Source organism: Halictus rubicundus, chromosome 10 (genome assembly GCF_050948215.1).
Source record: "Halictus rubicundus isolate RS-2024b chromosome 10, iyHalRubi1_principal, whole genome shotgun sequence".
Taxonomy (NCBI): Eukaryota; Metazoa; Arthropoda; class Insecta; order Hymenoptera; family Halictidae; genus Halictus; species Halictus rubicundus.
The window spans coordinates 15,331,715-15,346,770 of NC_135158.1; the positions used below are offsets into that span (position 1 = coordinate 15,331,715).

General features: G+C 42.4%; 1 protein-coding gene across 2 annotated transcripts in view; it reads right to left on the bottom strand.

The window, feature by feature from the left end:
• The window catches only part of LOC143358319 (uncharacterized), a 418,334-nt gene that overhangs the window by 284,165 nt on the left and 119,113 nt on the right, over positions 1-15,056 (bottom strand). For both annotated transcript variants that reach the window (XM_076795371.1, XM_076795370.1), the window contains exon 2: positions 12,041-12,103. In XM_076795371.1, the coding sequence (XP_076651486.1) occupies positions 12,041-12,103 (63 nt within the window). The remainder of the gene's footprint in view (positions 1-12,040; positions 12,104-15,056) is intronic.

The following is a 15,056-nucleotide window of genomic DNA, read 5'->3' on the forward strand; positions in this document are numbered from 1 at the left end:
AGACCCGTGTTGTTGACATATATCGAGAATTCACTGTATTGAAACTCGGATGATACATTGGCATGTTTATGACGTGTATTGTGTTATGTGGGAACTTGATAAAACAGAAATTCTACTGCGGGTCAACCGAATTCTGCATTCGTTCTACATCATCCATCATTTCAGGGTTCGGTTTTTCCTACAGTATAAGAAAATGATTACTGCATAACGAGCATTGCTTACACGCAAATACGTTAATCGGATAATAATTACTGACATCATTAATATCTCTACTTTCTCAGTTCGTGCAGCTTTCAATGTCAAAGCGAATTGTATTATTATTGTTATTTGTTTATAGGCCATATAAGGTTCAAAGAGAATTGCACAACAGATTTAAAATCAAAATATTTTTTGCTAAAAATTTTCTTCGTTAACTCCGTTTATCTTCTTCCATTTTTTCTGTGATCACTTTGCTTGTTTGAATAAGAAAAGGATTGTTTCGTAATAAGCTTGTTAAACACGTAAATATGTTAATCGAATAATAATTAATGCATTTGCGAAGAAAAATGAGTAGGTGAAAATTGGAAAGCGTTATTGTCAAGTGATGTGTCAAGAGATTTGCAGTCTGTCGTTTATTTTAGTCGGATTTCAATGGCAAAGTGAATTTTTGTAGCGTGTTAACAATCGAACTATCGTCGCCCTAAAATTCCCTTTATCAATTCCGATTGTGTTCCTTTATTTTTCTCCGTTTGTTGTACATATTTGCATGCAAGCAACGGGACTTTGAAAGGCCTAAGAAAAAAGGAAACAGTTCGGTTAACGTTTGAATGTAACAAACAAGTTAAGCCATGTTGTTTCTAATGTAGCCGATTCGATTGGTCCCTACTTGGAGAGCTGGCGAAACAAAAAGGAGGAAAAAGTTGTGAACGTGCTTTTAGTTGGGAAATATGGGTTGTTTGCTGCCTCAAAAAGTTAAACCCGCAGGATGACATCGAAGAAAACACGCAGCTCGCCCGTTATAAGTTTACGGGCGTTATCGTTTCCGGTTGGTTATTACATCAGGCCCGGACGCCATACAATCGATTCCATCGACCGTGAGCACCGTCCCACACCGCCCAGTCGATTTTCTAAAAATTCTTTGATGCTTCTTGAAAGCTCGGGGAAAATATAATGGATGGCCTGCAGTGTGTTCGCGTGAAAAATAGCTTTCGAATATGCGACTGGATGTATTTATGGAAAATTTGTAGACCGAAAGCCCCCGTTTGATTGACGGGATTTCTTCTTCGGTGAAATGTTCTTCCTTTGTGAACGGATCGCTTAATGGCTTTCGGTTATCCTGGATAAGCAATATTGCAACTTATTCTTTCGCGTCGATCTCTTTCTCAATTTTTCAATCGTTAACTGTAGAAATGAATTCGATGCGTCTTCGTTGAATCGATTACGAAATTATTGAAATTTTTCATTTCAATATTTTCCTGACATTTTGGAATTTAAAAGTATCTTAAAAATTTACGCAGCATTATATGATTTGGTAATACTTGGGAACTAGAGAATTTTATTGAACGAATTAGGAAATTTTTAATCTTCACCCATTCTATATATTCATCACCTGTGTCAGATGAAACAAGATTATGACAAACTCTAGGCAGCATTATAATAATCTAATTATAATTTTATGCAATGTTTACCAGCTGTTACCCCATTTATTACCTTCTTAATAATACCGTAAAAGAACTGAAATGACTGATGGACGCGTGCAAATTAATAGAAAATAAAGATTTATGAAGCAACTCTTTCGATATAAAATAAGCCAGAAGAATGAAATGCAACGGAGCTAATTAGTTGCGCGCACAATTACTTAGACGGCGTAATTGTCCTAGTGGAAATACTCGATGCTACCTTTTCATTAAAAATTAAAGTTGAAACATGAATCGAGTTTCACTCCTGAAACTTTCGGTCAGAATATTTTTATTCCATTTTATTTTGTGACAGTTTATTATAGCGACAATGTCTTTCACAGTAAACGAAACGATAATTAATCGAAAACCGGGCCTAACAAGACTAACGCTTCTCAAAATTTTGAAATTAATTCATTTCATTGATAATTAAATTAAGTAAATGAATTAAATTTTACACGAGTAACAAAGTGATGCTAGAGTTCAATTCGCCTGAAAGAAGTTATGAATATTTTTTTTTCTGTAAGCATATATGTAGATGTATGCTATAACGAAGTATATACTTCGCTTTGTACTTACGCTTAGTATATATGCTTGTGGTATATATGCTCCTAACGAAATACATTTTCTCCGAAACACGTCCGAATAAAACTTTCATAAAAGTTTCGCTCTTTTTTTGTTATTTCACATTTGGAATTCGGGATATCCCGAATGTTCTCTGGATCATTTATCGCAGCATTGATCTATTCTACGTCACCGTTCTCTATCTGGGGCACAGTAAATTATTCATCCGTAATCTGTTATTTGCCGAATGTATTAATATTTATTATTACAGACGCAAACAAAACGATGGTAGATTAAACACGGAAAGTTTTTGCGGCGTGATCACGCGAAATCTAGGTTACCGTGTAGCTCTGCTGCCCGATGTCAGAATCTGCTTGCCTGTTTTCCTACCATAAGCTCGATATTGATGATTCGGTATGATTGTACATTTGAGGTTACATTGTGTAACTTTCTCGTTGTACATATATTTTCATCTTTCGCACAATGGTTCAACAGCTTCCCTGCCATGAAATACGACGAACGAAGCACATAATCGTTCAGACGGAATAATTCAAAAATTTAGTTTCGTCATTTAAATGTTAATAAACCCACTTATTAGAAGTACCCATAAGTAATGTGGTTTCTTGATATTTGTACAGAACTTTATGATGCTTAACATTTAGTACAGATTGATTAATTACAGTTTCTTAAAAATGAAAACTGATTAGATCATTTCTGTCGTATATTTTTCTTATTGAGGATGACACTGTAGCTTGGACGGTTTTGCAGTAACTCTTTCGAATGCAATTATTTCATTCGGTGTCCATTTACTTAAAATTTGTTACCAAGAAAGTACTATTTATATGCAAATCTGCTATCTCTTTGAACCCCATAACTCTCCGTCGGTGGACATTATTAATGCCATATATTTTCTGATATCTACATACATATACATACGAGGTTTCATCGGGAACCGTGGCGCAAGCTGAAAGCGAAAAAATCAGTTGGAAATTTTAAAATTTGTTCGGCTAGAACCTTGTTAAATCGAGCTCGAATGTTTGTCGAGTATCCGCGCTCTCGACTAACTAAAATATATATAAAAAGAGGCGGTAGACGAAAACTGTACGATATAATGTTGAAATATGACGCGTTGTTTTCGAACGAATGTTCGAGCATGTTTTGTCGGGATTTAGCTAAATGTAGGTACACTTGATAAACGATCCTATGCAAAATACGTATGAAATTGTTCGTGATTGATTTGGATGCGAGCGTTCGATTGTTTCGATTTTCTGGTGCTCCACCCTGCATATTGATACAACTGTTGCAAGGTATAAAAAAAGACAGTTTTATTTTTTGGAAAATCATAGAACCCCGTAATGACGCAGTTGCGTGTAGAGTTGGATGAATTTTCGTTTTCAAGATTTCATTCCAGGAAACTGAAATTGAACCGAAAGAAATTTCTACTAACTTTCAGAATTCAGTAAAACAGTTCTATATATTATCATACTATTGTATAGACTATAGTACTACACTTGTTCTATACTCGTACGTAATTTGTATCAATTAATACATCGTTCTAAATGAATGAGTGAAAGCTATATAATTTCCATCATCTGTTCCACAGATAATATTGCACACTGCAGACCGAGCCGAATTTGTTGCTAACCGAGGAATCAATTATTACCTGCTAATATGACTTGCCAGGTATCTTGCACGGCCGCTGCGTTTCCACAGAGATCCGCGAGTTGTCATTGTGATCGAATGTCAATAAAGATATCCCTCCAGTGATATCAACATCCATTCGATACCTCGTTTGGTAAAGTGAGCACAGAGGTGAAGCATGATATACCCAGTGCATTTAATAAGGCCAAATGCACCTTAATGCCTCCCGGTCTCCAACATAGCAGCCTCAGACGTCACTTGTACAATCGAAGTGTGGATAATAAAGTGAAAGACGAGTGGAATCTAGGCCAGGCGAAAGAATACCGTCAAAAATCCCGAATATCATCTGCTCACGTGCCAAACGTTATTGATCCTTTCGAAACTTGACGACTTAAGCTTCTTCCCCCGTCAATATCTCCGAGAAACCGCGAAAGACGTACTTTACCTCTATATGCGAAAAATTTCAATTGAATCGCTTCTGACGCGTTCGACGTTCGCGCGTCGCTTTTCTCTATCCTTTCGGCCCGCGCGACGAGGTTAACAAGAGACGCGGGGGATCGCGTGGTCGTTGCCAATCAACCGCGACATTTATTAAAAATTTTGCACGCTTCTGATCCTCGAAGCGTCCCCACTCGGTTCGAATATTAAGCGCGTCGATCGGATCGACAGGCCGGTGCAACCGAACCGTAGCCGTTTCGAACAAACAATTCAACCGCGACCGAATGGACGACATTTTCGCAGAGATCCCGTAAAGTATGATAATTAATGCTTTCAGACATCCGCAAAACAATGTGGAGTTCAGACTCGTTAAATACTCGCCACGGACTGGCATTAGCACCGGCACAGAGTGAAACCTCCGGGAAACTGTGAACTCCAACTCGAGAGAAGTCACGGGAGATAATGCGAACATTCCATTCCGCGCCGGGTACAGTTTCTCCAGAAAACATGGCGAATTTGCAACATTTTTTCGGACGCCGCGAAATTTACACCTCCGCTCGCAGTTCGGGGTAATGCGAAGCCAACGTAAATCTGCGGCTCCTCCCGGCTCTCTGCCTCAATTTCGACTTCTATCGGTTCCACTTTGAAATTAGTTTCGCCTGCTTTTTCAGATTGTTAACCAGGTATGACCGCCTTTCGACCGGAAACTGGAATGGTGAACGAATCAAATATGTCCGTGCAATTTACATTTTAAGACCCGATCGAGTTCCGCGTCCCCAGCAACCGTCGATCTTCGGAGAACTGATTTTGTAGGCTCCACTGTATCATGTTCGTCAATTGCAAACGTCATTGAATGACAGATCGATGCATTCAGTATTCCGGTGAAAGTCATCAGGCGGTCGAATAATTCATTGATTCTGTACATGTGACTGACAAGTAGATAGACGATGTTTACGCAAACACGAATTGGTACAGCCCAATATTCAAGAAGAGAAATCAAAGAGAAGATTTTAATGTGTTGACACAACATGTGCACAAATTAATAACGGACCTCCCATAAAGTATCGGATTTAATCAAATTTTTCGATATAAAAATTGCAATCACGAAAATGTTAAACTGAACTTACTTCTTTGCCTACCTAGTTATCTCACTTGTTTCAATTTTCTATCCCCTTTCGCAATTCTCTTGTTTCAATTATTTTGTGGGATGTAGATATTTAAGGTCACTGTTCCATTAGTCAGCGTTAATCTTCTAAAATTTTTATATGAAGTCACGAAGCTATGGAAGCGAGAAAAAGATGACAGTTTTGAAATAAAACAAATTAGATGCTTTGAAATAAAATCCCAGTTTGCGAAAACTGTGGACGGTATCGTTAGTAGCATTCTTAATCTTTTTGTGTTCGCCACCGGATGTATTAACTTTTAGCACACAGCCGTGATTCGAGCACAAAGGCTGCGCGATAATGGCGTCGAGGAACGTTCAGCGGCAACAAACGCGACTTAAATCCACGAGGGGGTAAAATCAGATCGTGGGACCACAAAAACCGTGCATTCCCTCGGGAGGGACGTCGACGTAGCCAGGTCTAATTTTTCCCGGGAATCTGTGCGGCTGACGAAGCTGCAGGTGACAGGTTTACTCGAGCGCACCGCGCATCAGTCTGCAAGTTGGCCGCGACCGCAGACAATTAGACACCTGCGCGGTCACGCAGACATCTCTTGTAATTTCAGTGATTATCTCTGGTCTTTGAAGACGACCGCGCAGAGGCGGTAACGTTTTCCACGAGGACGGAAGGACCCCGTCGCGTCCCATCGAACCAGAGATAAGATAAGGGAGGGATCGGAGACCGCCGGTATCCCGTGAAAATTAGGCGATTTTCCGTGAACGGTGTGTTCCACCGTCGATCCGAGATTTCGACCTTCACCTTCATCCCGCGGCTAACCCCAATCCGGCTTCCCCAAGATTAACGACGCCCTTCCCTTTGAACTCGAAATCCTCGCCGAGATAAGCCCGATAATACAGTCGAGTAGCAAAAAAGCTATTTAACTTTTTCGAAAAGTAGCCACCGGGGTTTGCCACCGGCGGATCTATCGGCTGTTGACGCGATGACAAACGAAAGATCGCTGCGCGATAGAGGTCCCTCGATATTGGGCGACTTGATTAACAGCCAGAAAAGAAATCTCGAGAATACTTCACGCCTGCATGGATTACAGTGATGTCTCGATATACAGGGAGTTCTCTGTATATGTCGCCAAGGCCTCGAGGATAAACGTCGCGGAATTATCCCCACTACCGCGGAGAATACACCGCGAGGGGCCGCGAAGCTCGATGTAAACATAACACGACTCGGGTATATCTCCTGGACGATACACGACGCGTGGTGTTGACATATATCGAGAATTCACTGTATGTACGTATAATTCGATACTAATTCAGTGACAAGACTTTTTTATTCTTAATTCTTTGTTTATGAAACGTTTAACAACGTACTTGTGACATTTTTGTGAAATGACGCCGAACACGTCACGATTTGGATCGTATTTCAGTTACCCAGCTACAGTGCTAGATTAAATGTTTATTTATTTCTATAATAGATAGTGTTCCACAATATGAATCGTTTTAGATCGAACTGTTTATATAGTGGATAATAGAGAACTGAGACATCTTCGGATCGGATAATCGAGGCTCTATCGAGGCGATTGTATAAGCAAATATGCTTGGTCTTATTTTAATCGGAAGTTTTTAGGGAGGAGACTAGCAGACGGGAACAACAAGCGTGTGATTGGTCGTTCGATAACTAGCTGGTTTCTGGCAATAACCATTTCTAGAACGGGCGTGTTCAACTGTGGCTTTTCTTGGCTCGAAAACAGGATTGGTAATCAAACCGAAAGTCCTAGATTATATCTTACAGCCGCTCGCCCTGGCCATTTTCTATGTTGCCTTCTCATCGTCTACTATGACCCCAACGCAGGGCGAATGACAAAGCAATGATCATGCGGCACGCAGCGCCATTTTCTAGACTAGGCAGCTAGTCCGGCAATGAGGTTTCTACATTTTATGGCGCATCGATAAAGTGCCACGAAACAAAGGACAGAAGTATTTTTCGATAGCCAATTTCCAGTGTGCAATTGTTCCGTTACGAATACAGTCACACAAATCCATACACAAAGTACAGCATGACCACAATCTCAAAATTATTTATACGAGCTAAGAAGCACGACTGACGTGTTACAAGAATATTTGCGTTTTATTATTCAAATTTCCTGATACACTCGTGCAAAATAGCTGTAAAAATTGAACATTCCGTTACATATATCACAATACGTTTTCTCGATATATGCCAGCAACACGGGTCTTGTCAGCGACACATATCAGCCAGGCATTTGCGACAAATATCGAGAAAAGACTGTATCTGGCAGAGTGTCTATTAGGATTTTCAATAGCTTTTTTCGTACCAAACGAAAGTTCAAAATTCTTGTTTCACATACTTAGCATGCGGATCTTTATGCAAAATAAAATGTTTACACATCAATTGCAATCTATAGGAGCGAAGTAAAAATTAATTTTGCTCAGTAATAACTTCTACATGTTAAAACTGGTAAATCGACATCATTAATCTTTTCACTGTTTCGAATTACACCTAAGTACTAATTTTTGTCATAAAAGCATAAAATCCACAGTCTATACATAACACTTCCAAATGGAATGATTAGATTACGTTGCTGGCTGTGAATTATTGGTTTACGATTGAAATCGTACTGTTTCCCACTATATCGCGTTTCAAATATCGCAGCGATCCGCGTCGCGATGAAACGGCGTTGAAAACATGAGTTCAAAGAAGCTGAAACGACGTGTCTGTGTATATCGTACACGAAGAGACAACCCAATTCGGCGGCACGAGCATTCGAGATCCCGATGGAAGTTTCGTTTCCGTGTCCGCGATTCGAATACGCTCGGTGGAGCCCCGAACTCGCGTACTTATCGAACGGCGAGTGTATCAACGTTCATATCACCGGGAGAGACGCATCCTTATTTCAGCGAGCGACGCCGACGGTTGCACTGGGAATGGCCCGTCAACCGATAATCGAACGTGGCACAGTTTCTTCGAGGAGAGCGTCGGAGCGAAGAGTAGCGGGTGCGGAACTCGCGAGGCATCCGGTGCAAGTGGAATAAAATTACCTGCACACGGAACAGCCTCGGGATAGATACACGCCGGGAGGTTGGGTGCGAGAGCAAGGGGGTGGAAACGAGGAAAGGAAAAGAGAGAAATAGGGTGAGGGGGGAGGGATAGGGTTGCAATCGGGGAACGCAACCCCACGGAATCGATGTAGGGTCGACGAGTGGAGGCGGACTCGAGAAGCTACCGTTGGCGAAGAGAAAGGAAAGCAGGCGAGATAAATCTGTTTCCAGGCGAAGATCATCGAAATTCCAAAGACGTAGATGCGGCGGGGCGGCGAGCAGGCACGTAGGCAGATGGGGAAACCGAAAGCAGATGGGGATTGATTGGCTCGTGTCTCCGGCGCCAGTGCAAAGGCAGTCTCGTCCGGGTCCCGAGTACAAAGGGTCTTATGCACGCGCGCACGCAATCACGCACACGTCGAACGCGCCCTCGCGAGTCCGTGCGGGTCGGGTCGTACGACGCGCGGCGCGGGTAAACACGCGGTCGTCGCACCGCGCCGTGCTGCTCGCTTACTTGTCGCGTCGATATATCGTCCGTACGCCCGGGTCACGCGCGTATCCTTACGCACACCGAGTCCCCTTTCCCCTTTCCCCTCGCGTATACGTACGGCGCGTGTGCGTATGCGTGCGCGGTTTGCGCACCGAGCGTCGCGCTCGCGCGCACACATAACGCAGCCGTTTAGTAAGTCACGTGCAAAAGTACACAGCGCGGGTACACACAGAGACCAACGTGCGTTCCGTTTCTGCGGGACACGGCCACGGACCAGTACGCAGATACCGGCTGCACGTTCCACGCATGGTAATTCACGCGTAACCCGTAGCCCCCTTGATCCGTTGCGCACATTCTCGCGCCGGATCTACGGGATGTCGGAAACTTGACGAACATCCGAAAGATCCGTCCACAAGGACCCGGTTTTCGTAGATTCGCGATAAGGTAGAGTGACTACGTTACCGGCAAATAATGGTTTCACGTGCATCAAGTTTTCGTCCTTATATCAGAATATTTTGTCGCTTGTGAAGGGCTCGTTCGAAAGGGAAATGGTCAATCTAGTGCGCGCTGGTCAGGAACTGCCGAGATTATGCAGATATTTGGTACTATACGCGTTAGAAGTAGGCTTGATCCAACTTAAGGGGGCCGGCATGGTTTGAAATCCATATACGTATGCAAGGGTCAAAATCTAGACAAACTGTCGCTTCAATATTGCAACGAGCAGTTTAGAAGTGGTCAATTGAGTTTCCTAAAAGTCCAATCTACGTCTGTATGAAGCCCAAATTGCGAATTTCTACCTCATCGTGGAGTAATTTGTAATATTCGGCAGAAAATTCGAATTCTGAAGCAAGTATGACGTCACAAGATGGCTGCCGCCGAGAGATTAAGGGCCCGGTCTTCGTAGATTCGCGATAAGGTAGAGTGACTACATTACCGGCAAATAATGATTTCACGTGCATCAAGTTTTCGTCCTTATATGAGAATATTTTGTCGCTGGTAAAGGGCTCGTTCAGTCTAGTGCGCGCTGGTCAGGCCCATAAGTTTGCTTATGGCGGTCGCAAGTCTTCTCTAGGTCGCCGTGCATCCGAGATTTCAAGGTGACCTCTGTTTCTCATACGAAACTGTATGTTTTTATTTTAGGTAAAATAAAAAATAAATAAATAAGTGTGTAGGCTTTCCTAAGATGGATTCAAGAACCTATAACACTTTTTCCCTCCAAGGTCATTCAAGGTCATTCGGTGCCGTTCAAAATTCACACCTTGAACTCTCGGAAGCACGTCCACCTAGAAAAGATGCGTGACCACCATAAGACATCTTCCCCGAAACAAAGTAAGTTTTATTGGAAATATTTGGTTTACAACCATGTGGCTTGAATTGTTTCTTCTACGCTGTTAGTAACAGGGATCTCCTCTAGGGAGCTTCGTCTGCTAGATTGTTTATAATAACACAGATTATATCACCATCGACCAGATTGTTTTGAATAGTACGTTAATATTTCTTTCAGGTGTTCGGCAACTTGTGCGGTACGCCGTCGATACTCACAAAACTATGGGTCTCAACAGCAACGACAATGAAAAATGACTAAGAGGGAGAGTCCTGGAACAGCTGCCGAAAACGTACTGTTACTAAAAACAAAATAATCAAGATTTGGTGGTTTCAGTTGCGAGATACTACCTCCCCTCGGATCTGCAAGGTTGAAACGCCATAAAGGGATCCGCCGATAAAGGAGCCCATCATCTAGGGACACTGTGGTCAATGACCCAGTGAGAACTGCGAACGCGTGTTGGGCATCGCGGGACTGGGTTATGAAGCCAAGAGATAGCAACACGCTTTAGCACTGACAGATGGAAGCTGCTGATTTCCTTATTGCAGTGTCCTTTGCGCGATGGATCTCGTCCACCAGTAGGTCCTTCATACTATATCAATGCTGCAGGATCTGCAGGACAAGGTATCTGTAAATCTCTAAAATTCTACAAGATTTCAACTCTGTTCGCTCCGAGAAGTCGTTGCATTTATCGTGCTTCTCCTGGTTGAACGCTTCAAAGTGCCAGCCCATCTCTACCTGGATTTTGGATTTTGTCAAAGCGTGTCTTCAGTCTTACGGTCTCGAGTTATATTAATCCGTTTGTACTCTCGTAAGCTTTCTATCTCAGTTAGAGCGTCAGATAGCCAATTAGAGAAACGTTGCCAACGCTTCCTGGGATTCTCGGCGCACGACAAAAGGAGCAGAGGAGAAGGATTTGTGCAGACATCCGTCGCACTAAAACGGCCAAGAACTTCATATGCTTTCGAGTGCAACGGGCTCATTCGACAAAAAATGTTGCACAATATTTTTAATTAAATCTGTTCTCGCAGATGTGCAACCTTGTCCTTGAAACTGTTCATCCGGCTGTGATAGAGCCACCGTGCACCGTGTGGAATCAGCCCCCAGCGCAGGCGGCCATTACTTTCTTAACAGCCTGTAGCCGTGCGCGCGACGTTGTATCAGGCGTGTGAGGACATACTACGCGATAAACCGGACACACGTACTCGCACGCAGACGCGTGTTTTAAGCACATGGGCACACGGCCGCCGCGCTGCGACCACAAACGTTGGGCATAAGTGTGACGAACAAGCTGTATCGAGCAGTAGCTATTGTTGCGGGTATTATTTGCCACTAATCAGAATGGCTGAGAGCGTACGTGACGGGCAACGAGTGGAAGGGGCTAACGGAGAGAGAAGCAGAGAGAGAGAGAGAGAGAGAGAGAGAGAGAGAGAGAGAAGAGCGAGTCTGGCCAGTGGATGCATTCGGTGGATAGGAGGAGGGAAGTTGGTCGTGCAGCATGGTAGCCAGCCGGTCTGATTGCGGACCTGCCTCCGCCACCACGCCCTGACCCACGCGATTTTCAAGATATCCGACACACGAGCCACGAGATGGGGTCGCTAGACGCTAAGGGGTCAACTAACTCGACCCCTCGTCGCCGCTGGCCGCTCCCCCTTTTGCGTCGCCCCCCGGTATCCACAGTCTTCCGAAACTTCCCTTCGTGCCTGACGCGCACTCAAATAGCCGCCGCGAAGATCAAAATAGAAACTTACCCGTGCCGAGATCGCCAACGAATCGGTCGACGAGAGCTGAGCCAATGAGTCCCGGTGATTCATCTGAAACAAAACCACGGCCGCGCTTGTTAGCTGGATCTCGTGCCTGAGGGATGTCGAGGCGTTGCGTACGCCCAAGTGGGAGCACGTGACCCCTCCGCGAGGGGAGCGCAAGGCAATTACGGTTTTCGACGGTATTCGCGTCTCCTTCTGCCGTGTTTCTCGATATCCCACAATTTTTTGGCCCTCAACCCCTCGGGCACCACACCCGGTGTTAACCCTTCACGGACGTGTGCCTGCTGACAAGCATTTCACCCTTCTGCGACTGCTACCAGTGATTTCTCTATATATGTCGCCAAGGCCTGCATGATAAACGTCGCGGAATTATCCCCACTAACGCGAGGTATACGCCGTTAGGGGCCGTGAAGATCAAGAGGTCTCCGGCGCCGAGGAGTTTAAACATAACACGGCTAGGGTATATGTCCTCGACGATGTATGTCGTTGGCAGGTGTTTTGTTGACATATATAGAGGATTCACTGTAATCAGTTTTAACACTAACCGTACCGAGCATAAAATGTGTCTGGTACGGGTTGGCTTATGAAAATGACAAGACTTTAATTTTTATTTAGAATCCTCGCGATTCTGGAGACACCTTTTTAATTTCGATAATCATGAAATCGAAAAGCTCAAGAGAATCAACCGGCTGGGGTAACGAAAGCTACACGAAATTTGTTCGAAGGCAGCTGTTTGTTGAACGCAAATGGTATATTTTCAACATCAACGTAGAGAAAGGTTAAATAGAAAAGAATTATGATTACACAGTGTCCTTCCGGTCCATGAACGAGTTATGTTCAAAACCGCCGAATGAGAGCGAATTATCAATAATAAAAATATTTTTCACGGATGTGAAAAGAATGTACTGAAAGAAATTATTCTGGCATTCTACTCTTCGCATGGTTATTGTTATTCTCGCAATACCGTGATTTTATTTTAGTCACTTTGTTTTTATTTCGGCTATTTAATTCGAGATGAAGAAAGTAATAATGAAATTGTATGTGAAGGATAAGATTTCTCTTATTGGAAGCAACGTTTAGTATTACAGGTTTAGAACTATAAATTTAGAATAGCTGCGAAGCTATATGTCACTCCATGGAGGTGACATAAGTGAGCCACGGTAGTCCATGATTCACGAGCTAGATGCTTAAGAGGTTAGTGGTGTACGATTAATGTGAAAAGTATTTTAGATGAAAAAAACGAATGAAAGAAGACATACGACTGAAAAAAGTAATCGTAATAATTTTGCAGTCTTATGGCTGTTCTTAATCAATTATTGAATAATTTTGCAGTCTTATGGCTATTCTTAATCAACAAAACCAAGGAAAATATAAATTGCATAAAATTGAAAAAATCTTTTTCGTATTACAGGGTTATATTCGTCCTCGTTTAGTCCAGTGCGGTACCCATACTTAACAATAAATTAATTACGACCGTAAAAAGTTAGGTGAAAGTATACTATTATTGAAAAGAATAGTTAGCCATTTTTTTCTTTGGGTCTCGATTATCGTTCTTTGACATTTCTAAATGATAATCGATTTTCCGAACTCTTTACAATTTGATCGAATGAACGAAAAAGGTATCTTACAATAGATACATAGTTCAACGTCCATTACAATACTCGTATTCAACTCGCCGCTGATTCAATCGAACGCAATTTTCATCGATACTTCTTTCACGTCAATTTCAATTATTTGCATGAAATGTGTCATCGATATAATATTTCAATAATTTGCAGAATATTGCTAGAGTAATTGCTCCAGGAGTGGCCAATCTATCTTTCGATCGTTGGAAATTGTACATTTAATTAGTCGTCTAGAAGTTCCATGTTGCAGTTAATGAAAACCTTGACAATCAAAGTTGAACATTTGAACATACTTCTCATGAGATATGTAATAATGGCTTGAATCGGCACCGTTTCCACTAGTGAATTATGGATCATGCGTACATGTGATACGCTGTTAAATCTTTCTGCGTGCTATTGTTCAACATAAAGTTTAAATAATTCCTACAGATCAAATCATTTAAATTTATTAAATTTGATTAATTTAGTAACATTAGCAGACAAATTAATTTTCAAGTTTGGGGAAGTGATGACCATTAATTTCGCGCAGTTAGCATGTTAAAAAAGAAGAAGTGGTTGTCAGGTTTGCAAAGGGGCGGGGCACTTTGAGGAGTGCAAGCTGCTCGATTAACAGCGGAGGATTACCACTACAAGAATACTCGGCGAAAAAAAAAAGAATTGAACGCAAAATCGTGAGGAACAAAACGCCACGGACCAATCATTCTTATGACATCTGCAGGACGATGTTGTCGTCTCTTTTCCTGTAGCCGAGTCCCCGTTTCGAGGGTCGAATTTCTGCGCAAAGAAACACTCGTCGTGCTACGAATCATGTTTCAACGACTCCTGACTACTCTGGGGGATTTCAAATGATCTGTTGAAACTCGGTAGAGCTAGAAAAAAAAAAATGGAAGAGGGAAGATGAAACGCGCGCGCGGATAACGGCTATACGAAACTTCGTTTTTTTTTCTCCTATCGTTTATTTATTGTTTCGAACTGAGAACAGGCTGAAGAAGTTGCCCGAACTTCTTCGAATGTCCATAGTCAACAAAGATTGCACTTCAATGGCCGGGGCGATGGAAATTTTTTTTCGAACGCCGGGAAGGAAAGTTTAAACCGAACCGAAGTTTCGACGATCGATACATTTGCCTCCTCCCGGTGAAGAAAGTAACTAATAGAAACGAGAAGTTGAAAAATTTACGATTGTTTTCGAAAGTTACGAGTTTGATTAAAGAAGTTAAACATTAAAAGCGAGAGCGACAAAGATCTTCGAATTAACAGACGAGATCCACAATAAAGTCTTCCTGATTATTTTCTATTACGAGTAACAGAGTGAGCGATTGAGCTGGAAAAATTAAAAAATGTGTTTCCGAAAGCAACTTTTTATTATTTTATTATTT